This window comes from Enhydra lutris, unplaced genomic scaffold (genome assembly GCF_002288905.1).
Source record: "Enhydra lutris kenyoni isolate GAN:26980312 unplaced genomic scaffold, ASM228890v2 scaffoldscaffold59, whole genome shotgun sequence".
Taxonomy (NCBI): Eukaryota; Metazoa; Chordata; class Mammalia; order Carnivora; family Mustelidae; genus Enhydra; species Enhydra lutris.
Genome location: NW_019154143.1, coordinates 6100038 through 6125994, shown reverse-complemented (window position 1 = coordinate 6125994; position 25957 = coordinate 6100038). Strand labels below are relative to the sequence as shown.

The 25957-nt window shown below is 34.8% G+C and overlaps 1 protein-coding gene across 3 annotated transcripts in view; it reads left to right on the top strand.

The window, feature by feature from the left end:
• The window catches only part of LOC111158354 (SOS Ras/Rac guanine nucleotide exchange factor 1), a 175767-nt gene that overhangs the window by 111681 nt on the left and 38129 nt on the right, over positions 1 to 25957 (top strand). For all 3 annotated transcript variants that reach the window (XM_022520337.1, XM_022520338.1, XM_022520339.1), the window contains exons 11-17: positions 2117 to 2198; positions 2989 to 3111; positions 3420 to 3523; positions 4685 to 4907; positions 6076 to 6195; positions 10987 to 11149; positions 11650 to 11767. In XM_022520337.1, the coding sequence (XP_022376045.1) occupies positions 2117 to 2198; positions 2989 to 3111; positions 3420 to 3523; positions 4685 to 4907; positions 6076 to 6195; positions 10987 to 11149; positions 11650 to 11767 (933 nt within the window). The remainder of the gene's footprint in view (positions 1 to 2116; positions 2199 to 2988; positions 3112 to 3419; positions 3524 to 4684; positions 4908 to 6075; positions 6196 to 10986; positions 11150 to 11649; positions 11768 to 25957) is intronic.

Here is a 25957-nt window from a genome sequence, read left to right as displayed (position 1 = left end):
CTGTTTTTCAGTTTTAAAGTAGCTTTGATAGCCCAAACTCTTCAGCCTAACTTAGGTGGCATCTGAGGAGCAATGGATCTGAATATTTATTTTAGACTTTTAAACTATTAATAAGCTTTTCCTTTAAAAAAAAAAAAAAAAGGTGGTGGGAGAGGCCAGCCTAAATTGAGAATACAGCTCAGGGATCCTTGAGACACTGTCTGCTGAGGGCCTGGGCTCGCTCTCCCTCAGTGTTGGCTCAGCGTCTCTACCATGGCCACTGCTTTGCTTCCTAAACACATGATGTTTTGAGTAGCCTCACCTGACAAATAGATTTGCAGAACAGCAAGTAGATTCTTGAAAGGGAGGATTGTGATGAAATCGATATAAATCTCTGTTTTTAAAATCTCGTACAGCCTTCTGTTCTAAAATCTTTTCTTCTGGATGAGACATTAGTCTTTAACGTTTGAGGAACTCTGTAACTGAAGACAAACAATAAGATACCAACAGAGAGGAAATTACTAAAGGATTGTATATATTTAAATTACTGTTATCAATAACCCGCTAGACTTGGAAGGTAAAGGTGGAGAGGGGCATTTAAAACCAGTATGTTTTTATTCTGTGAATTTTCTTTAATTCAAAAAAGCAGTATAAATCCAAGGTTGTCTGATATTTAAATCAATTCATTATCTTGATTGCCATGTAAACCAATACATTAGGAATAGATTTCTGTGACAAATCCATGCATTTGGTTTGGGGGAGGGAGTTTAATATATTATCATTATTTTATGCTAAATTTAGCGTGGTTCTTAGAATCAGCCTAAGTAGAAATTTTCCAAACAAATTAACTCTGATCTTGGGAAATCCTGTGCTAATAAAGGACACTGTACTCACAAAGGATCCAGTGTGAAGCCTAACAAAAATAAAGGTACTTGCTACTCTCAATGAGTTCATCATTAAATTAGAGCTTATCTTTGTGCAATTACTTTATAGCTTGTTGTTATCAAGTTCTCAAATGAATTTGAGATTAAAGAATATTTAGAGTTTTACAAACAAACAAAAATAACAAATTAGAGTTTACCAGTCCATAATGTAAAAAATAGGAAAAGGATGCGCCCAGTAAAAAAGTTAATGAATTCTTCCCTCCTTCTTTTTAACTTGCAACTAAATGTTGACCTTGGTGAAATTGTAGTTATAGAAGGAAGTGATTTTTGTTTGTTTGTTTGTTTGTTTCCCTCATTATGGGAAGATGTCTCTCCCCGTTTACGCAGAAGATGACAGTCCCGGTCTCTAGTGCCGATGACAACAGCAGTCTTTCTCCGCAACTTGGGAGAAAACTGTCAAGATGGAGAAGGCCAGGCCGGGGGAAGTGATCACACTTAGGCAGCCTCCTGATTTACTTCATGGAGATGTGAATGAAAAGTAGGCCCTCTCATGGAAAGGGTTGGAGACTCCTACTCTTATGACTGAACTCTTAGCGTGACTACTTGAAATAAAAGGAATTAAGTTGTGAATAGAACCAAATCCACATTCTCACACATGTCATGGTTTTAATAACTTCCAGGTATTCGTAAGCTGCTTCTAGCAGTTTTAAGACCTCTAGCGAATAAAATCATTGAGAAACTGTATTTCTTGTAATCTACACATTATAAGATCCAGTTTCAGGTTGTGTGCTCTGTTAACATGATATAAAGCAATCTAGATAACTGATCCTAGATAAACAAGTCTGGATGTCAGAAAAAGTAATGGGTTATTGCTGCGGCCTTTCTCTCATGAGGGAGATAGAAACCAACTGAAATGTTCTGAGATCCAGGTAGCAGGTGGGAGCTTGTTTCCATGCTCTTTGCCTTTCTTTCTTCCCTTTGCATTTCTGCAGCCGATGAGGACTTAAGTTCAGCTAGTCAGAGTGTACAGAGGTCAAGAAGTAAGTTGATAGAGAATCTCAGTGACCACAGTTTGCCACTAATTTAGGAAGCACTCAAGCTAGCAGTTTGTTAATAAAGTCCAAAGCATTCTATGTGGTCAGTAGATTTTGGGAATTTTAAGATTATTTCATCTCTTTTGAAAATGTTAATAGTAGCTTTAATCATTCTGAATCAAAGATTTTAACAAAATAATTTTCCTTTTTTCTTCTTAGATCCCAATTTTGTTCGGACATTTCTTACAACATACAGATCCTTTTGTAAACCTCAAGAACTACTGAGTCTTATAATAGAAAGGTCTGTTAATGTAAAACGTTTAATCTTTTTTTTTAAGAGATTGAGCTAAGATTCTATGTTTCTCAGAAATAAATTATAGGAGCTTTGAATTGTAGTTCATGAGTACTTTTTAAAGAAATAACATCTCTTAAATGACCATTTATTTTATAATCTTTTTGTTTTGATTATTAAAGTATAAAAATAAGCTTTTTTTTTTTCACATGGAAACCCAGTACTTGAAATTTCAAATTTATGGAATTAGTCAAGTTAAAGAACCATATAAAAATACATAATTTAGCTTCTGAAAATTTAAAGTTTGGTGATTTAGGTATTCTAAACAGAACTTTTCAAATATATCACATGTTGAAGAAAATGGAGCTTAACATTAAGTGAACAAATACCATAATCAAGAAAAGTGTTTCAGCCACCCAAGGAACAGTCAACTCTTTAAGGGTTACCCTTAAAAAGTGTTATGTTAGCTGATTCAGAGTGATTACACAAGCCAAAAATGAACAGCAGTCCCATAACTTGATAATCACATTTATTTTTAGACTTTGCATGTATTCTTTATCCTTTATTATGTTTCTCATTTTTTTAATATTGGCAAGTATTTCGTTTTTGAAAATTAAAATAAGATCATTAACCTTTATATTATAGAAGCTTTACTTGTTTTCGCTGATATGTATGTATATCCGTAGTAATTTTCACAGTTCTCTCTGTATTGTGCTGACTAGTGAAAAGGTGTATAGTTTTCTGTTTGTATACTCTGGTATTACTAGTATTTTCATTAGTTTGTTCTGTTTTATGTTAGGTTTGAAATTCCAGAGCCTGAGCCCACAGAAGCTGATCGCATAGCTATAGAGAATGGAGATCAGCCCTTGAGTGCGGAACTAAAAAGGTTTAGAAAAGAATACATACAGCCTGTACAGCTGCGGTAAGCAGTAAGGAAATAACTGAAGTGACGAAGTCTGTAGTGAACTTATGTTTCAGAGTTGAAGTAAATAAGGACCTTTCCCAAACAAGGAGGAGGTAACAAGTAAAATGAGTGAAGTGAAGAGCAATTATCAGAAATTATTGTATAAGTCTTAATTAACATAGAATCTTGAAAGTGGTAAGCCACTACTTACAAAATCATTTAATTTGGAAAGAATTACTCTGTTTTAATTTGTACCGTTCATTGTGGTAAACACCTATGTCTGAGTTCTCATGTAATTCAGTTATTCTTTTGTGTTAATGCCATAGAGTATTAAATGTATGTCGGCATTGGGTAGAGCACCACTTCTATGATTTTGAAAGGGATGCAGATCTTTTGCAGCGAATGGAAGAATTTATTGGAACAGTGAGAGGTATGGTTTTTTTAAGTGCTTAGTTTTATATGTAATAAAAGTTCCAATGTGGTGACTATCAACTGACGTCCTTATTGTTCGTGTTAAGAGTTGTTAAGAATGGTGGCAGCACAACCGTTTGAAAAAGTTGAACATTTTCATGAAACAACATGTTGACCTACAAATTGCTCAGTAATCATCCTGTTGACCCAATGTATTTTCATTTAGTAAATCAACTTAGTGATTACTTTGGAATTGGACAGAAAAAGTCTCGATTTATGCTGTTTTTCCACTTATCTGAAGCTATGTGTATCAGAGGACAGTTAGGAACTGGTGTGCCATCAGAACACCTCTGCTGGAGACCGGCTGATTCCCAGTTAGGGGAATAGAGCATGTATTAGAGAGGCCACAGAGCAGATTGAATTGAGAGCCAAGAAACAAGAGTTCTGTTCTGAACACTGCCACTCACAAGATACATGACTTTGGGCAAAACCACTTTGATTTTGTAGACTCTGGTTTCCTCATCAGTAACGCGAGGAGAGCAAGACTCAGTGATGTCAAAATTTCCCCTCGAGTTTTAAAGATTCTATGACTGTATAGGTCTAAGAATGTCCTAGACAAACTTGATTCTAATTTCCATAGTGTACTGTAAATGAGAATCAGAAAATAAAGGGGTGAATAAGAGTACTTTCACGCATAGTACAAAACGGCCACATCAAAAACGCACACTAACGTGAAGGAAATATCCTCTGGTGCTGTTTGGTTTATAAAATACAATGTTAATTAGATTAATAATGGATGTGTATCCTCTGTCCTTATGAATCCCATATATGCAATATTTTTTTTTAATGGAAGATTATAAAATAATATTTTGAACTGAAGTTCGGAACAAGAGAGGTGAAAAAATCTATGAATAAATTACTTTCTAATTTTATTTTGAAAGGATATGGAAGAATATGTACCAGACTATTAACAACGGTGACCCATGTGAAGAAGACTGAGATTGGGATAGGGAATGGGGAAATGATAAAGGGGAACTTCCATTTTTTTATTTTGATCATTTGAACTTTGTAAGAGCAAAGCTATATTTAAGTATCACTTGTCTGATTTTAAAATATTTTAAAAGGATAAAATATTGAGTGAAAAGTATTTAAATGTTATTTAAAATGTAATGTATTTCAGGTAAAGCAATGAAAAAATGGGTTGAATCCATCACTAAAATAATCCAAAGGAAAAAAATTGCAAGAGACAATGGACCAGGTCATAATATTACATTTCAGAGTTCACCTCCCACAGTTGAGTGGCATATAAGCAGGCCTGGGCACATAGAGACTTTTGACCTGCTCACCTTACACCCAATAGAAATTGCTCGACAACTCACTTTACTTGAATCAGATCTATATAGGTATGTAATTTAATATTTAAGCTGAAAAATCATTTCAAAGGAATTAATTTTTTAAATGAAATACTGGTATCTGCCTTATAGGGATGTTATAAGACATAAATGAGATAGTACATGAAGTGTGTGGTAGGTAATACAGCCTTGATCCATAGTAGGTCTCCCCTTCTTTCACTCCCTGATCTGCCCACTCTGCCTGGATTTGCACCTTCTCTCTGTCTGCAGTCACTCCTAGCTGGTAAAGCGAAATACAGATCCCAGCTTTACCAATCACTGGCTTGGTATTCTTGGGCAATTTAGCCTTTTTGTTTAATTAACTTTTATCACTCTCTGTCCGTTAGCTTCCTCGGGATTAAAATGGGGCTAATAATAGTACCTGTAACTGGGGCTGTCGTGAGAGTGAAAATAGTCAGTATATATATACAGTGCTTAGCACATTGCCTAAAGCAAGGTCGGGCTCAATAAGTTAGCTGTTGCCCTTGTATTTGTGAACTGAAGTCATGGCCAGTCATAGCCTTTTTTAGTTTTTCTATGTTGACATAACTACCGTCTCAGTCCATTTCTCATTTTAAATGGGGACTATTTAGAAGTTAGAATTGCAAACAACTTTTTGTAATAACTAAATGAAAAGAACTAAATTTATAGATCTCCATCCACTTCAAAGATCCTCACTATTCCCAAAGACTAATGTAAGAATCTATTTTATTTATTTACCAAGACCTTTCCGTGATAGGGTTTTCCCTGCTCCTTTAGAGGAAAAAAAAAATCAATAAATAAGATTTATGAATTGCAGTGATTACTATATCTTCAATGAACTGATTATTATAACAGATACCATTATTTAAAAGAACCATCCCGAATTACATTGCCACCCTAATTCATTAAATAATATTTATAAGTGCTGGGAAAGATATTATGAAAAAAATCCCAATGTGGCCAAAAGCAAAATGTTATTATAAAGTGATTAAGTACACAGGTACATGCGTAAAAATATTTTTTAATCTATAGAAAAATACCCATAATTGTAAACTTTTGTTACACCTTGTTTTCATAAACCTTTCTGTTGGAGTTAAAAGAAGGCTTAGGTGGGAGTTTAGTTTTATTTACCTCATTTACTTAATAAAACAGCATCCTAGAGGGAAAAGTATCATGTAGAATTATGTCTTGATTTTAGAGCTGTACAACCATCAGAATTAGTTGGAAGTGTGTGGACAAAAGAAGACAAAGAAATTAATTCTCCTAATCTCCTAAAAATGATCCGGCATACCACGAATCTCACTCTGTGGTTTGAGAAGTAAGTATCACTGACATTCTCACATTTCGTAGCTGTCAGCTATTATGATTTTAAATGCAGTTCTGTTTGAATACATCTCAAGTTCTTTTTTGTTCCTCTGTTCCTCCTTTCTTTTGCACTGAGTGGTTAGTTTTCTAATATAGCATTTTTATTTCATTAATGATTTTTTGAGGGTTTGTTTAGTGAATACTTTAAAGTTTACCATCTACATCTTATCAGAATTGCTTGAGATTTATACTAGCTTAATTCCAGGGATAGACAGAAATGTTCCTCCTATATAGCTGTATTCTCTGTTTCCCTTTTTGTGTTATTATCCTAATATGTATTCCACATAATAATGATGCAGATCTAATAATATATTGTAACAGTTGTTGCTTTGCCATTTGTTACTACTTTCTTAGCCCATTATACTTTGCTCTCACCCACGGCCTCTGTGTAGTTATTGGCAATATATTGCATATATATATATATATATATATATATATATCTTACAGGTCCAACATTACATTATGTACACATTATTTTATACAGTTGGTTTTTAAATCAGTTAAGAGAAGCAATAAGAACAAATATGCACTTACAGTGTCTTACATAATCACAGATTTACTGCTACCGGGGCTCTTTGTTTCTGTGGATTTGTGCTACCATATGGGGTTCCTTGCTGTCAGCCCAGAGAACCTCCTTTAGTATTTCTCGTACGGTGGGTTTGCTAGCAGCAGATTCTCTGTTTTTGTTTATCTGGGAAAGTCTTTATTTTGCCTTCATCTTTGAACAATAGCTTTATCTTCAAGTTAACTGATTATATCTTCTGCCAATTCAAATGTACTATTAAGCCCCTTAAATAAGTTTTTTATTTTAACTGTTGTATTTTTGAATTTCAGAGTTTCCATTTGGTTCCTTTTATCATTGCTGTGTCTTTTATGATACTCTGTGCTGCACATTGTCATCCTATCTTCTTATACTGTTTAAATCACGCTTTCTTTAATTCTGTGAACATATTCATAATCGCTACTTTGAAATCTTTTTCTGTTAAATCTGTGTCCTTCTCACAGGCTGTTACTGTTCCCTGCCTTTTTTTTTTTCTCTCCAAGAATGTATCATACAGTAGTTCCCCTATATCCATAGAGGATTTGTTCCAAGGCCCCCGGTGGATGACTGAAACCATGGATAGTCCTGAACCCTACATACACTATGTCTTTTTCCTCTACATACATACCTATGATAAAATTTAATTTATAAATTAAGCACGATACGAGATTAACAATAATAACATAGAACATTTATAACAATATAACAAAAGTATGTGAATGTGGTTTCTCTCTCTCAAAATATCTTCCTGTACTGTACTCACCCTTCTTGTGATGCTGTGAGATGGTAAAATGTCTGCCTGACGAGATGAAGTGATGTGACCGCCCAGACAGTGTGGCCTGGCCTCAGGCTACTCGTGACCTTCTCACGATACCTCAAAACGATGATCATCTGTGGGCCTATCAGCTTCCTTCATTGTTCTCCAGAGCACCCTTAGGTTTGAACTTCCCCATAGTTGGTTGCAAGAGACAAGAGAGTAGAAGCTGTTTGAGCCTGCCCTCTCGAGCTCAGGATGATGGCAAGCTTCTCTGAAACGTTCCTGCTCTAACAGCTGAATGTGGGGTTTGGGGGCGGTGCGTGAGGTCCTTTTTGCTCACCTCTCCTGGCATGGAACCGCGGCCTCAGGAACCAGGGAAAGACTGTCTTCCCGGCATTCTCAGTGTGCCGCATTCCCGTGAAAGCCTAGGTTCCAGGTCAGAGACGGCAGAAGAAGGGAGTCCCCACTCCTCAGTGGCGCGCCGCAGGGATTTAGCCTCAGCCGCCCGGCAGCTGGGGACCGGATGAGAAACGTGGAAGTCCTGTTCCTCCAGAGAAGAAACCGCTCCAGCTGGGAGCTAGGTGGGAAGGGAGGCCTGAGTTCTCGGCTGCGCTGTCTGGAGCAGACTCTTGCCCTCTGCTGCCAGAGGTTCTCTGAGAGGAAGGAGGGAGCGGGCTTGGTTCAAATGCCATAAACTCTTGCCTCTCTTACTGAATTTTTGTAGATTTTCCTAAAGAGATGTTTCTTCATTTGCCATCTGCTCTTAGGACCATTTCCAGAGACTTTAAATGTTGGGGGGGGTATTTATATTATGTTTGTATTTTTTATACATGTATAATTTGAGGAGTGGGTGAGCAGCGCTGCTTACACTGTGATACCGGCAATCCAGCGTCTCAGTGCGGTTTTACAGTTGGCGCCGCCGAGTGGCATTTTATACACTGGCCATATTTTTTTTCTGAGTAATACAGTGTAATTAGTTGACTCATATTTTATAAGGGTGATGTGAGGTTCCCACAGATCATACTGGAATTATCAGAACAAGAGGCCAGTGACATAGGGAATGACTAGAACCTAAGCTGGAATGTGGACAAAGACTTGAAAGCAGTTCCTAAAGAGAAGTAAGCATTCCAAGTCACTTGTGTTATTTTATGTTATTATCTCTTAGCCTCTAAAAAGTAAAACTTGGGGGGCACCTGGGTGGCTCAGTCATTTAAGCGTCTGACTCTTGATTCTGGCAGTCATAATCTCAGGGTCGTGAGATGGAGCCCCACGTCGGGCTCCGTGCTCAGCTGGAAGTCCACTTGAGAGTCTCTGTCTCCCTTTCCCGAGGGACCCCCCCCCAGCCCCTGCTCTCTTGTTCCCTCTAAAATTTTTTTAAAAAATCCTAAAAAAAAAGTAAAACTTTAGAATTTTCCCTCTAAATGTTGCTTCCTGATTTCTTCATTATCAGATTAATTATACTTAAGTATGCAGAAGACCTTTTCTATCATAAATAATTAAAGTTTATGTCCGTAAGGAGGAAACAACTGATAAGAGAAACTATTTTCATCTCTGTTCTGTTATTTTAACAGATGACTGAAAAGAAGGCCTTTTCCTGCACTTTTTCCTTTTACTTTTTTTATAATTGTTATAAGAGCACTTAACATGAGAGGTACCCTCTTAACAGATTTCTCAGTGTGTAATACAGTATTGTTCATTTATAGGCATAATGTACAGTGGATCTCTAGAAGTTATTCATCTTGCATAACTGAAATTTTATACATGCTAGTTGGCAACTCCCTATTTTCCCCTTCCCGTAGCTCCTGGCAATCATCATTCTATGCTTCCATAATTTTGATTATTTTAGATACCTCATATGTGTAGATTCTACAGTGTTGGTCTTTCTGTGACTGGCTTATTTCACTTAGAATAATGTCTTCAGTGTTAATCGGTGTGGTCACAGATTGCAGGATTTTCTTTTTAAGGCTGAGTAATATTCTATCCTGTGTTTATACCACATTTTCTTTATCCATTCATCCATAGATGGGCATTAGAATTGTTTCCACATCGTGGCTATCGTGAACAAACACTGTAACGAACATGGAATGCTAATATATATCTCTTTGAGACCCTGACTTCAGTACTTTTGAATAAATAACCAAAAGTGGAATTGTTGGATCGATCATATGATAGCTCTGTTTTTAATTTTCAGGAACATCCATACTGTTTTCCATATTAGCTATACCAGTTTGCATTCTCCTCACCAGCATATACAAGGGTTCCAATTCTGGCCTTTCCAGTTGAGAAGTTCTTGTTCGTTTGCTACAATGGTTCTTAGCCATGGATGTACATTAGAATTGGAGTCATCTATGGATGAATTACCCCAGATTTACCTGGTTTTTACAAAAACTCCACAGGTCATCTCAGTCTGTATATCTACATAATATCAACTGAAATAGTTAAACAAAAGATGTAAATATATTTGTACCTTTTTAAATGTCCAGCTAACTAGTTAGCCAGTGTATGACATATTTCTAGAGATCCAGCTGCTTTAAACATGTAAACATGTTATGTTTAATTTGGTAGCAAGGCAAATTCATTTTGATAGTTTTACGATAGTTTTTTTCTTGGTGGCAGGTTACCTTCATTGGAGAATAATGTAATTTTCACCTTTACATTTTAAAAAACGTTTAATATTGATTTATATTTATTTTTCTATTTATGTATTCTGGTCTTTTCTTAGATTATAAGTTGTTTAATATTACATTATCAAAAACCAAGTTTAAAATGCCTTTTTCTTTCCTGATGATTAGTAAATTTAAAAATTATCTCAAATATTAGTAAATGCTCACTGAGGAATTTTCTCTTCTTGAGCACAGTATGCTTCCTTTTAGCTATTTACTGGAATTTACATACCTTCCAAGGATTCTTGGTATTTAAATGTAAAGTTTTTGACTTTTCTTCCTTAGTAATTTAAAAAATTTCATTCTTAATTATGGTAAAATACTTTAATTGACTTTCTAACATTTCAGTGCTTTTTTAAAGAGCTGCTCCTAGAAATGTAGCTAATTATTTCTGTATATCAAAGAAAGAATCAATCACTAAAAGCTTGCAGTTAGATGAACAGGAGGCACAGAATTCTTGAGCTCCAGAATCCGTTCCCCTAGACCAAGCATGTACATTCAACAAGACATTAGGCTCATCAGTTAATTCTAATAGAGTAGGAAAGTTAGGGACTGTTTCTGCTGTGTCAGTGTGAAAACAGTGAAGAGCAGCATGCCTGGCTGAAGGCACCGCCTCATCATCCAGTCTCCTGCTAGTTACCCAGCCTCCTGAATATCCACGCTGTGTAGTTCCTCTGTAACCATGCCCCCCACTCGACATTGTTTTATTTACTAAATTTCTTAAATCATAGCATTGTTGGGAAAAGTACAAATTTAATGCATTTTTTTGTCTTTGATTCCCAGATGTATTGTAGAAACTGAAAACTTAGAAGAAAGAGTAGCTGTGGTGAGTCGAATCATTGAGATTCTACAAGTCTTTCAAGAGCTGAACAACTTCAATGGTGTCCTTGAGGTTGTCAGTGCTATGAATTCCTCACCTGTTTACAGACTAGATCACACATTTGAGGTAGGTTTGTATAGGCATTTTTTAAATGAAGGGTCAGAATTTTAATAATTGTGGTCTTCAGTTTTTAAGTGCCTCATCTGTCTTTTGAGTAATACTTTAAAAGATAAAATTGTCTAAATTTTGTATTGAATTGATTGCATTTTATAAATTAGGCATTCTCGTTAAAATGTATTCATAGGTCCTAGGCTAGGTTAGAAGATGAAAAACATTTTAGCACTTTATGTAACATATAATTAAATGCTCTTGTAATTGTAAGGAATTGCAAGATAAACTAGATTTCTCTCACACACAAAGACACACACACACACACAAACACGTACACTCCCCATAAGTTTGTTCTAGGACCGATGGGGACAGTGTCTTTGAAACAGTTATTATCATTTCTAAGAATCAAACTGGTACTGTTGTGTTTGAGCTACTCTTAGCCTGGCATTTTGGGGGGAAACCTGTGATTCCTTTTGTAAACTTATGCTTCCTAAATATTGTTTTTTTCATTGTAGCAAATACCAAGTCGCCAAAAGAAAATTTTAGAAGAAGCTCATGAATTAAGTGAAGATCACTATAAGAAATATTTGGCAAAACTCAGGTCTATTAATCCACCATGTGTGCCTTTCTTTGGTGAGCATTTCTTGAATTTTTATTGTGTTTCTGGATAAAGCAAGACATGTATTTCATTAAATGACTGAATATACATATGTGTAATATACCAGCAGAAAATACTTATTTAGTAAATAATTAGCACCTGCATCACCATAGAATTTTACTCTATTAAGAGGACTTTTAACGATCATGCCCAATATATACATTCCATTTTTTATTTCCATCTTGGGCAGCCATTTGTTATCATATAATGCTCGTTTGTGCTTTTATATTCATAGAAATATTTTCTGTTGAATCTTAATAAACCAAACACTCTACAGAAGAGATATGGCCATACTCATTTATATTTATAATCCTCTTTCTTGTAAGTAGTTTCACGTAGCTAAAAGTCATATAGCGCGTGTATCTTTGAGCCCACATCTTTTGCACACCAAAACTTTGCCCTTTTTTCTTGCCCTTCTGCGCCAGAGGAAGGAAGTACCCTTTCCTTCCTTTTAAGACTGAGGCATGTACCATCTAAACCTTCACCCTTCGTGTAGGCGCCTCTATCCGACTCCGTCACCGGATTCGCTGTATTTCATAGCTTTGGTATCTCTTTCACAACTGGTTTCTTTTCTCTGTTTTTATATATGCTCTGATGGTTCTTCCTCTGAATGCTTACAAATATTATGCTCTCTATTACACGTATTATGGTTTAGGTTTTTTAGTTCCTGGTATATTTACATCTAGCCTTTTCTTCCTCTACAGCTATATATTTTCCACAAAGCTTTAAGTTATACTGCACATAATTTTTTGTGTTACCTCCTGTGTTATGTGTTACCTCCTGAAATTTTTTCATTTAGCATTCATACTTTCCCATAGCTTTTGTTCAGGCTTTACAACCAACCACTTTTGTATTTCCTTCTCATCTTTTTTGCTATGCACATTGTATATAGTCATAATTATATGACATGTACACATTATTATTTACTTCTTTAACTTATTGTAGCTTAAATACATTGTCATGTTTTATCAGCCTACATAATGTCATTTGTAATGGCTACATAATATTCCATAAAGTTGGTATGACAGTTTATTTAACTGTTGCTCTATGATTAGATACAAAGTTTCTAGCATTTTTGCTTTCCTAAATGATGTTATAATCAATATCTTCATATTAATGCCTTTCGTCTGTATTTGAGAATATTTTTTTGAACTAGGTAACCAATCTAGCCAGATATTTTATATCTAGCTGGGAATTTCTCAAGTCAAAACTTCATCAGTCAGGGCGCCTGGGTGGCTCAGTGGGTTAAAGCCTCTGCCTTTGGCTCAGGTCATGATCCCAGGGTCCTGGGATCGAGCCCCACATTGGGCTCTCTGCTCCGCGGGGAGCCTGCTTTCTCCTCTCTCTCTGCCTGCTTGTGATCTCTGTCTGTCAAATAAATAAATAAAAAATCTTAAAAAAAAAAAAAAACTTCATCAGTCTGCCTTTTTTATTTTTATTCTTGGATATATAGTATTTAAAATTCTATAATCTGTCCATCTTTCCCATTAGGATTTCTGTTGTTTCTAACCTTAGAAAATTTTTCCAGGCTAGTAATTTAATATTGCAGCCATATTTTCTTCTGGCTTTACAATTATATTTAACTCTTTAATCAAAGTCTCTTTTAGATATCATATGAAACCTTCAAACTTATGTCTCCACCAAATTATTTGTTGACCCATGTTTATTGGGTAATTTTCCTTAGGCCCATTTATATATGGTACCTCTTTCTTTAATAAATACTGTTTCCCATTAACTTCTTATACTGGTGCCCCAGTTTTTAATGACTGGCACTTTATAATTTGTGATTCTCAACAAGGAGCAATTTTTGCCCCTCAGGGAACACTTAGCTATGTCTGGAGACACTTTTTGTTGTACATGGAAGGTGCTAGCGGCTTCTAGTGGGTAGAAGGCAGGGATGTTGCTAACATCCTACAGTGCACAGGACAGCCCCTGACAACAAAGAATTATCCAGTCCAAAAGGTCAGTAATGCCCAAGGCTTAGAAACCTTGCTTTATAGTGTTTTCATGTATGACAAAGTTGGTTCTTCAATGCTGCTTCAGTATTTTCTTTGCCAATTTTGTCTCTGAACTTTAAAATGGGGAAGGGTGATAATTCCCCAAAATACAGTTAGAACTGTCTATCAGTTAATTTGGAAAGAACATTTATGATACTTAACTTTCTCCTAAGTATTTTTGGTTGTGAATGGTATTCATTTTTTAATAATCAGTTACCCTTAAATCTAAGAATTTTTAATTTCCTTAAATTTTCTAAATATTTAATCATGTCTCTTCCTTTCATCTTATTTCTGTGTTAGGCTTTACGACATTGATTATACCTTCCCAAACAAAGATTAGACAATAATGATAAAAATAGGTAGTTCTGTTTTAATTTCAGTTTCAGTGGGAATAGGTGTAATTCTGCTATTTGCTTGATTAGAGGCTTTTTATTATGTTAAAGTTTCTTCGTAGTTATCTTCTGTGTTTTTGTTAGCAAATACATTTACTTTATAATAGTTTTCCATCTTAGCGGGGGAAAAATAATTTTTCTTGCTTGGCAGATTAAAATTATAGATTTACTAATCCTGAACTTTCCTATTTACTAATATTAAACCTTATTTATTCGTAATAGGTTGATCTTTTAAGTGTACAAATGAATTCTATTCATTATCATTTTATTTAGGATTTTTATATTCATCTACATAAACGAGATTGGTCTGAGATTTTTCTTTGTGCTATGTTTATCAGCTTTTGTTATTTTAGTTATGTTTACTTTGTAACATGAGTTCAGTAGCTTTTCATCTTACTCTGTTCTGGAATATCATGAAATGATCTAGCCTTTACTCTGAAAGAGGACAACAGAAAAACCATCTGGGCCTGCAGTCTTTTGTAGGATGTAATTCTTTTTTTTTTTTTTTGTTAAGATTTTATTTATTTATTTGTCAAGAGAGAGAGAAAGAGTGAGCACAGGCAGACAGAGTGGCAGAGGGAGAAGCAGGCTCCCTGCGGAGCAAGGAGCCCAATGCAGGACTCGATCCCAGGACGCTGGGATCATGACCTGAGCCAAAGGCAGCCACTTAACCAGCTGAGCCACCCAGGCGTCCCAGGATGTAATTCTTTAGCAACATTTTCATTTCTTCCTTAATTTCTTTCTATTTCTGCTTTCTGCTACACACTTGTCTCATTTCATTATTTTAAAAATACTAGTAGTCAGTTATATCTACCAAAACATTATTTTTTAAGTTGTCCTATTTGTAATATATCTTTCCCATTTCTATTATTTGTTTTACTTTGCTTTTTACTTCAAAAAGATAAAATCTTTTTTTTTTTTTAAGGTTTTATTTGTTTATTTGACAGAGAGAGAGAGAGAGATCACAAGTAGGCAGAGAGGCAGGCAGAGGGGGAGAGGGAAGCAGTCTCCCTGCTGCGCAGGGAGCCTGATGCGCAGAGAGCCTGATGCGGGGCTCCATTCTAGGACCCTGAGATAATGACCTGAGTTGAAGGCAGAGGCTTAACCCATTGAGCCACCCAGGCGCCCCCAAAAAGATAAAATCTTAAACAATAATTACTCTCTTCTTTTGTTTTCTATATCATGTATTACTTTTTATCATTATTCATTTATTTTTTTCCTGAGAACTTTTTGTTCCCCACCTACGTTCTTGGCAAAACTATTGAGTTCATTTATTTTCTCTTTCTGGTAGAACTTTTTTTTTGTTTGTTTGTTTTGTTTTAATTATAAGAATACAGATTGAGGGGCATCTGGGTGACTCAGTTGGTTAAGCATCTGCCTTGGGCTCAGGTCATGATCCCAGGGTCCTGGGTTCAAGTCATGTGTTGGGCTTCTTGCTCAGTGGGGAGCCTGCTTCTCCCTCTTCCCTGCCCCCTAGCTCATGCTCTTTTTCTGTCTCCCTTTCTCTCTCCCTTTTCCTCCCTCTCTCTCTCTCAAGTAAATCAATAAAATCTTTTTTTAAAAAAAAGGTACAGGGGCGCCTGGGTGGCTCAGTGGATTAAGCCGCTGTCTTTGGCTCGGGTCATGATCTCAGGGTCCTGGGATCGAGCCCCGCATCTGGCTCTTTGCTCAGCAGGGAGCATGCTTCCCCCTCTCTCTCTCTGCCTGACTCTCTGCCTACTTGTGATCTCTCTCTCTGTCAAATAAATAAATAAAACCTTTAAAAAAAAATAAAAAATAAAAAATAAAAAATAAAAAAAAGGTACAGGGTGCCTGGGTGGCTCAGTGGATTAAAGCCTCTGCCTTCAGCTCAGGTCATGATCCCAGGGTCCTGGGATCGAGCCTCGGATCGGGCTCTCTGCTCAGCAGGGAGCCTGCTTCCTCCTCTCTCTCTGCTTGCCTCTCTGCCTACTTGTGATCTCTGTCTGTCAAATAAATAAAACACACACACACACACACACACACACACACACACACACACACACACACAATATTTAAAATAAAAATAAATGTTTATTCCATGTCCCAAACATTAGACAATTATATATTTCTTGACTATATATTTTGTCATCCTGTGCATTGCAATGTACCTATTTGAATGGAATAGGTTTTATTTGTTAAGTATTTTTTTAATAGGCATTTCTAAGTTATATCAGTTTTTTAGGTAGTGTATTGAAAAGGTTCTTGAACTGAGAAATCCTGGGTCTTGCCTGTCTCCACCATCAAGTGCATGGCAGTTTCTTCATTTTACAGAATCTCATGTTGGAAAAATTAATTTCTAGAAATAAAAACATGAATTCAAAGGTTTTGTGTTTTTTAAACAAAAGGAAGCCCTTATATGTTGTGAATTAGGTGAACTCTTTGCCACTGCTTTGTTTCTGTAGCAACAACGAGCCACCGCTTTCATGGTAGTTAGCTTCAATTATTCAGCACCAGTGCCTGGTTTATATCAGCTATGTTAAGCAAAAGTGCTTATGAGAAAGGTCTTTAATTACATTGAAATTTACTTTAGATGCTCAGGTAATGCTATGAAGGTAAAAATTGCATTTAAAAATTACTCCATTAGTAAAGTCTTATGGGTTTGACATAGACTTTGGGTTTGTGGGTTTAAAATGTATTAACAATACTTTCGAGATACTGGTATATTCTATATGTGAAATGTTATAGTTAAATAGTAGATAAATGACCAAAAGCTTGAAACATTTTTAGAATAGAAAATCAAATGCGTGTCTCAGTGGATTGGTTACTTTCATGCTCTTTTTACGTGTGCTAAAACTGTGTGTTTTTGTGTGACTTTAGGTATGTTTGCCTGAATTAATATAAAAAAATAAAAAGATAGAATATGAAGGACTCAGTATTCTGCTACCTCTTGGTGCCAGCTCATTAAGACTAAAAACTTACCTTATGTTCTACTGACTCGAATGTTGGAGGAATTACATTCTCAAAGAACTCAGTGAAATAGTTTTTAGTGGTGCTTTTGGTACACCACATACAATTTTGCCCTTTCTTAATGAACATTGCTTTCAGTGTGAGATTGCGTTGGAAGCCTAAACTCAGTAAGGTTAATGGTTATGTTCTGCCATATGAGATGCAAGTAGTTCCAGAATGATAGGAATGGAGAGTGTTTTGAGAATGCCCAAAGCCCAGCCTTCAGCCTACCCGTAATATCCATTAAGTAAAAACCTAATAGCTTCCTTTTTATGAACAGTTGGCCATTGACTTCCTTTAATCTAGCTGGCCATAGTGAAGAGCAAAACTATGAGTAAATGATATCTCATATTTTTTTATATATATAAAAGTTTTTTTATCCTTTGGGAAAAAAAATATTTTTCCCCCTTTCTGGGAGATTATCATGAAACACAGTTAACAGTTGAGACTAAAAAGTACAGATGGTCCCTTTTGTTGAAAGTATGGTGAGGTTTTAGTATCCAAAATTTGGATGATAAAACTGAGCATTAAATAGACATCACAATATGGTATTTACTTCTTCTGGAATACCTGAGTGTTTATGATATTTTAAGCAAATTATTTTTATAAAAATGGTTGAAGCTTTGAGTAAGAAGTATGTCTACTTTTCACAAGTTATCAGTATGTGTATGTTTGTATAACTGATCTTTATCAGCTGAAAAGGAATGTGTTGTTGATCTTTAAGGAATATCTCTTAACTATAAATCCTTTAATAATAATTAACGCTCATTGAAAAGTAAACCTTTGCAAATTACTTTGAATATTTTATGGTTTTACTTCTCACATCTTTTCCTTTATGATAGAGAGTAAGTGTTCTTAAATGTTGCATGAAAACTACTGATACATGTTATTAACATTTTCTTTTTGGTAGCCAGAAACAGGTTGAGAAGTTGACAGAATTCTTATCATCTATTGTAACTCATACCTCAGTTAACTACTTGCTTGAATTATAGTCACCTGTTATATTGATAATTGGTGTTTATTGATGACCCAGTCCTTATTAAGTACAGACTTTCTGTCTAGCATATATAGTATATTTGCCACTAAAAGAAAATGTGCTTGAGTTTCACTAATATGTACACTTCTGGTTTTACTCAAAATCTTAACGTGTGAATGCTAACAAAGTTCATGATACTAAACAAAGTTCATGATATTAAACGTTAATTCTGTAGTAGAACTACGAAGAAAACAACTTAGACTTACACTGTACATTACAAAGTGCTTTGATTTTTAATGAGAACCCCATTAAGTAGGCAGGGCAGGCTTTTTACAAGCCTCATTTGACAGCTGGGAAAAATGAAACTCAGAAGTCAGATAATCTGCCCCAGTGTCACACAGAAGTAGAGGCAAAATTTGGTCCTAGGTTTTGGGTCTTCAAGTTCCTCTCCACTATACTCCATCTTTCTCTGTGTATTTGTCTTCCGAATCATCCTGTTGCTACGATAGTAGTGTTGGAATCAGAAACCTAAGACCAAATTCCATACTTGAGAAAAAACATCTACTCTATGTGCTTACTGCTGTGCAAATCCTATGCAGGTTAAGAAGATAATTTATGTCCCTCATCTGTTTTCAGACGAATGCTTCTGAGAAACTGCACATTACTGCCTGTCACAAGCTGTGACATCTTTTAACACTGCTTCTGCTCTTTTTTTTTTTTAAATGTGGAAAACTCGGTTGTATGTTAATACAGAAAATAATACCTAAAGAAGAGAACACTTTTTTGAAAGAATATATTTTATGACATGTTTAAAATTTTTATTGTTGCAGAAAGAGTTGAATTACTGTTACTTTCATTCTTGAATAAAATGAGCTCCTTGTTCTTTTCGTCCAAAACTGTCCTGCGGGTTCAGATTTGTCATTTTGCCTTTGCAGCAGTTAGAAGAAAAGAGTGAAGATCAAGAAGACAAGGAATGTTTGAAACAAGCAATAACAGCTTTGCTTAATGTTCAGAGTGGTATGGAAAAAATATGTTCTAAAAGTCTTGCAAAACGAAGACTGAGGTGAATATTTTTACTTTTTTAATAATCTTCCCTTTCACTCTGAATATTCTGGTGTAAATTCAGGGATCCCAGTTCCCTCCTCAAGTAAACAATGAAGAAAATAGTTTTAGTGACAAGCTTGGTCTTTCAGAGGAAGTGACATCAAAGCCAAGAGAATTTGTTATTGTTTGAAAAACCTTTCATATTTGTGCATTTTCCTTGCATACTCCCAGACAAGACCTCCTGAGAGTCAACTGGTAAGCTAAAGGAGAGACAGAGAAAAATGTCTTGAGTAGATTTATGTCAACATCATCGTTCTGTCAAAGTAAAATTGATGTGTCCTTTATTTTAGGGATTATGTAACTTGAGGTATTAATTCAGATAACATTGCTTCCACTTTCTTAATTATAATATGTGCATGTTTGTTAGCTCTAGGTCTTGTCCACTTAAACATTTCTAAATAATTTTTTAAGTCTCTTAAATTATTTTTTTCACCATATTGGGCTACTTTTTAATATATGTCATTCTAAATATTTAGTAGCCAAGGTAGAAATAATCATTACATAGCTAAGTTTATAGAGTAGAATTTCGTCGTAGTCCTTGTTCTTTTTAGAGCACTAAAAAAGTCTCTACTGTGTTGCTTTAGTTCCTAAAATGGTACAGTTTTGTAACACTAATATATTTGGAGAATTAGTGAAAACCTTCTCAGTGCAACTTTTTAAAATGTACTTTTCCATTGTCCTTTATTTACATGAATTCTTAGGTTGTCTGTCGTCTGTGTACTAATAATGTTTTTTCCTTTATCCCAGTGAATCTGCATGTCGGTTTTATAGTCAGCAAATGAAGGGGAAACAACTAGCAATCAAGAAAATGAACGAGATTCAAAAGAATATTGATGGTTGGGAGGGAAAAGACATTGGACAGTGTTGCAATGAATTTATAATGGAAGGAACTCTTACACGTGTAGGAGCCAAACATGAGAGACACATATTTCTCTTTGATGGCTTAATGATTTGCTGTAAATCAAATCATGGGCAGCCAAGACTTCCTGGTGCTAGCAATGCAGAATATCGTCTTAAAGAAAAGTTTTTCATGAGAAAGGTACAAATTAATGACAAAGATGACACCAGTGAGTACAAGCATGCTTTTGAAATAATTTTAAAAGATGAAAATAGTGTTATATTTTCTGCCAAGTCAGCTGAAGAGAAAAACAATTGGATGGCAGCGTTGATATCTTTACAATACCGGAGTACGCTGGAGAGGATGCTTGATGTGACGATGCTGCAGGAAGAGAAGGAGGAGCAGATGAGGCTCCCTAGTGCTGATGTTTATAGATTTGCAGAGCCTGACTCTGAAGAGAATATAATATTTGAAGAAAACATGCAGCCCAAGGCTGGAATTCCAATTATCAAAGCAGGAACTGTTATTAAGCTTATAGAGAGGCTCACATACCATATGTATGCAGGTAAGGAATAAAAAGTGGCCTGTCACTTTTATTTTCCTGCTTCCAGCTGATTTTCTTTGCTGCACAAGTCACTGTGACTAAAATAGAAAGCAAACTAACAACAAAAGATCTTCTGCATTATTTTGAGTTCATTTTCCTTTGCCTAAAAATACTGCCATTTATACTTTTGCTACCGCATTTACATATTATTTTTAACTTTATAACCAGAATTACAAATGGGAATATAAAATCACTTGGCTAAATTTACCCAATTAGTGGTAGAAACAAAACTAAAAGTAGTGATAAATCATCATCATTAGGGTCTAACGACCTTTACCCCTTTTTCTTTTTTCTTTCTTCTCTTTCCATTGCTGAGATTATAAAGTCAGTAAAAATTTTAGTGTACATTCATCACCAAAATTGTGCTAGTAGTACAAATATGCACAGCATTGTTTTTTCTTAATTTCTGTTCCTAGAACTTAGTTAAATTTAGCAATCCTGAAAGTCATTAAAGGTTTCAGGGTTTTTTGCATTTTACAACCAATGTCATTTAAGAAAACAGTTTTACCTCAGCAGGGCAGTTTTTAGAGACAAACATGTCCAGACTACCTAGGAAGATTAGTAGAGACCAAATCAAATGTAATGTTTGAGAGTTAAGAAACAAACATAATGATTCTTTTTTTAAAATAATTTTATTTCTTCTAGAAAGTCACCCATGATAATCCAGTGTTCCTCAACCTTCAACTTTCCTACACAATAGAAAGATTGGAAATTGTAAACTGTAGCATATGGTGTAGTTGAAAGAGCACCAAATCTGGATTTCCATGCTCACTCTATCACAGTTCCTTCAGGTCCCAGAACCTCAGTTTCCATCTCAAAAATGAGCATCACAACAGCAACCTCAGACTTGGAAAGAATAGATGAACTACAACATGTAAAAACTCCTTGTAAACATAAATGTAAACTTACTTTCAAAGAGTGTTTTTAATTATAAAGACATATTAACTCAAACATAACTCTTAAAACATAAATGCTACTCTAAGTAGTCGAATGTGAAAGTTAACCTCCATCCCTATACTTCTTGCTTAAATATATTCCTATTTCTAGAAGATGTGTGATTCTGAGGGAGGGTGTTTTTTTTTTTTTATTAGTGTTTTGTGTTTTCATTTATTTAAAGTCCTCTAAATAGTTTCTCAGTTCTCTCTGGAAGGTGTTCTGGCACCAGTTAAATTAAACTTTTAAAGATCCACTGTAAGAAAGATGAATAACTTTTGATAATGTTGATATATTCAACTTACTACCTGTCCAGTCAGAACTACTTAAATGGCCTGGAAACTATCAGGGCCTCCTTCAAAAGAGTGAAATCAAGTTAGAATATTTTTATCAGTGATAGCAAAGCACTTTTATGAATATAATATCTCATGATCTCCACATGTCTCTGTAATAAATAAGCCAGGATTTTGTTTTGTTTTTTTAATTTTTATTTGCCTCTAATTGGTGGTTCTTTTGATGCCTTTTCCATAGTGAAATATTAGTGTTTTTTTGTAGGCTATTAAAAGCATTTTGGGTTCCCTAAACAGATTCCATTTGGTAGTAGCAGGCAGGAGCTGACACATGTTGAAGATAGTGAAAGAAGACTAGCCTGGGATTCCAATTTTTCTGTTGATTTTTCACCTAGAAACTTTTGCAGTCAGTGTATACATTTTACTGACTCAAAAATGAAAAAAACAAAGCATGGGAAAGTTAAATAAGCTGCCTAGGATTTTACATGAAAAAGAAAACGATTATTCTGGTATCTTTTTTACATATAAAACTTTTCAAGAAGTACCATTTTTATTAATATGACCAATCTATTTTGTGATCTTCCTCAACTTCTGTATACTCTTTAAGATCTAGAATACAACTACAAAAATGTTCATTAAATTACTTGAAAGTTATGGTTGCAAAATATTTATTTCTTTGCTTTTAAAGGAATTTTTAAGGTTCTATAAGCTCAGATTGCTCTTCTTGCCACATTCTGATTTTTAAGGCTCTTACAAGATTCACTGATTTCTTTAGCATAAGCACTCTAAACCATTCATCCTTTTATTTTAAATACCTTTGTTTTGAGTTCTTCAATATGAAAACTATGGAATAATTTTCATATTGAAGTGTGGAAAAGACTGTTTAAAGTAAAATTAATCCTTGGATTTTTATCTACATAAGACAAAAGTTGTACTGTTTTGTTTTGTTTCTTTCCTGTAGAGCAGTGTAAGTAGAAAAGTGCTAACTAGTGTTTACTATCACACATCAGTGGTACTGGAGTTGGAAAACATTTTCAGATTCCAAATTTTTTAATGTAATTGTTTCTGTAAAACTTGATTGTTGATGATAAATTTTTTTTTAGACTGCTACATTTCATAGAACTAACATCATTAGTAAGCAGTTGCAGAATTACAATTAAATATTTTCTGGGAACTGTGCTTTTTATTTATTTTTTGAATGAGGACACTTTAAAACAAAACTTGAACAAGCATAGCTGAGAGTTTTTCTAGGATATCTGAAGTTTCTCTCCTTGATGTACATGATGCTAGCCTAGTGTGTAGACATAGTACTTTTGCTGTGCTATCACCTTATTAATTACTTTTGATAGTTCCTCTTATTTGTATTTAACTTTTAGCTTTTGAATAGAATCGTATTTTAAATGGTTTTATTTCTAGTTAGTATAAAACACTGAAATTTCTAGATTTGTAAGACTGCAAAGTGTTTCACATTTAAATTGACAAGATTGTTTTACTTTTTTAAGAAATTAAAGTTTTTCAAAAATTCCTTTCATTAATTTCTTGAGGAATAAAATGCCAGTGTTGACTTTAGAAATGTGGCCAAGTTTGTTTTTTTTTTACACTTTTCTTTTCTTTCTTCTTTTGAGGCTTAATTGAATATTTTAACATAGGTCATTAAGGTATATTACTGGTGTAACTGGCATACACAAGCAACTTTCTTGAGTTGTGGTTCACAATACCTACAAATTAGTATTAATTACTAGTTTATTTGAGCTCTTCTATAAGGTCTGTCACGAACATGTTACTGGCAATATGGGATGTGTTTTCAGTAGATGTCTATGAACTCATAAACATGAAAGCAATTATTTTTTAAGGTCTCTTTCAGCTCAAAAGTACTCTTGAGTCCTCACTACAATAATAATAGATCAAGTTACCATTTGTTTTTAGAATTATTGGTCTGCTATTTTGCGGTGGTAGGCGAGAGGTTTAGTTGGTAGATACTGTTACTGGAGAGAACGTTCAGTGCAAAATGGGCAGAAATAAAGGCTAAAATTTAACTTGCACATTTTTATTATACAGAATTTTAATAAAAGACATTGGCTGTAATATATGAGAAAATTTAATATCCACGAAGCACCACTTACAGACCATTTTCTAGGTTATGGATTGTTCAGAAATTGTCCAAAAAAAAAAAGAAAAGAAAAGAAAAGAAAAACTGGTTTAACCTTACTTAATTCAGACTTCACTATGGCTTTAGCCAACTTGATCCCTCAAGTGTTTTTAACAATAATTTTGAAGCAGAGCTATAGATTTGCAGTTTTAGACAAGATGACCAATCTCTCACTAATACACAAAAACCCAAAGCCCCTGAAAGTTACATGATTTTCCAGAAATCATACCAATTAATTGCAGAATGAAGACTAAAACTTAGGTTTCTTGATTCTTAACATACTGTACTTTTCACCATGTTAGAGTGACTCATGTAAGGCAAATTTTTTCAGTATTAAAGTATATTTTTATTATATATATCAAATAATAAAAATAAAGAGAATTTCTTGGTTGGTTTGAATTGCCAGTAATATAAGTGGCTTTTTCCTTATTGGACAAACACAAGTTTACTATGAAGATTTAAGCAGACTAATTTTTTTTCTTATTGAAATAGATAATAATCTCTGGCTATAGATAAACTTCCATTTTATTTTATTTATTTTTTTTTTAAAGATTTTATTTACTTATTTGACAGAGAGAGATCACAAGTAGGCAGAGAGGCAGGCAGAGAGAGAGGAAGGGAAGCAGGCTTCCTGCTGAGCAGAGATCCCGATGCGGGGCTCGATCCCAGGACCCTGAGATCATGACCTGAGCCGAAGGCAGCGGCTTAACCCACTGGGCCACCCAGGCGCCCCAAACTTCCATTTTAATGCATAGATTTTAGTATACAGTTAGATATTGGGCATCATAATTTTACTTTTTAACAAAACCCAGTCTACTGGTGATGTTTGCTCTATAAAGGAAAGCTTTCTGGGAGAAAAAATTAAATTTAGGTAAATTAGAAAATGCTTAATTGTCGCTTAAAAGACTGCAGCAGGGTCTTACGTGGAATCTGATTTATAGCTTATCTCTGAGATCCAGTATTTCTGGACATAGACTAATTTGCTAACTGCATCAGAACTTTGGACTCCATTTCAAATGCTGGAGAGGGGACACTGTCTAGTTAGATCATTCTGAATTTGGCAAGAATACGAAGAGACTTTCTTACCTACCTTAAGAGGAGCACAAAGCAATGTTCATAAAGAAGAGATGAGAGTAGGAATTTTACTTCTGTTTCAGAGTTACAGGAAGGAAATAAAGTACAGATTAATTATTGAGACTTAAAACGACACGAGTAAAGAAATGTTTGGTAATGGTGTATCTGGTTTGATAATCTTACTTTAGAGAAATGAGGTGACCATGAGGTAGGGAAAATTCAAAACTGATACTATGTACAAATACAAGCTTTTCATATTGAAGTGTGGAAAAAAGGTGTTTCCTGTGTGTGGTACTCTTTTCTAGAAAGTGATATTGAAAAAACTTAAGCTGGTTGATAGTTTTCTTTAAAGTATTTATTGCTATTTTACACCCTCAGAAAATCCTCAAAAACCTGCATTAGCTTTCTTTTGAGTTTGCGGCCTATATAAGTTCGGTTTGGGTGTCTTAACTTTAAAAAAAAAAATCTTTTGAACAATTTTTGATCTATAGGGCAGTGCTGTTCTATTTTTAAACTCTCTGATAATTTTTTTTAAGTGTTTGTGCGTCAGCATAGCGTCTGTTTCCTTTTTTAAGGAATTCAGGAGTGATTGTTTATAAATCCTTGTTGAGAAGCTTATTGTTCCTTGTGGCTTTTTAAATGGCTGTATTAAAGGGAGAATTATCACATGAACAGACATCCTGATTAACAGCGGTTCACTATGGTGGGGGGAGGGGCATTCTTGACATAAATAACTCCATGTAACAAATATTTCATAAATTTTCATTGACCTTGCCAAATAAAATGTCAAGTGTCAATCAAAATAGGTACCTAAGAAAAAAGGATTGAATTATCACCTCAG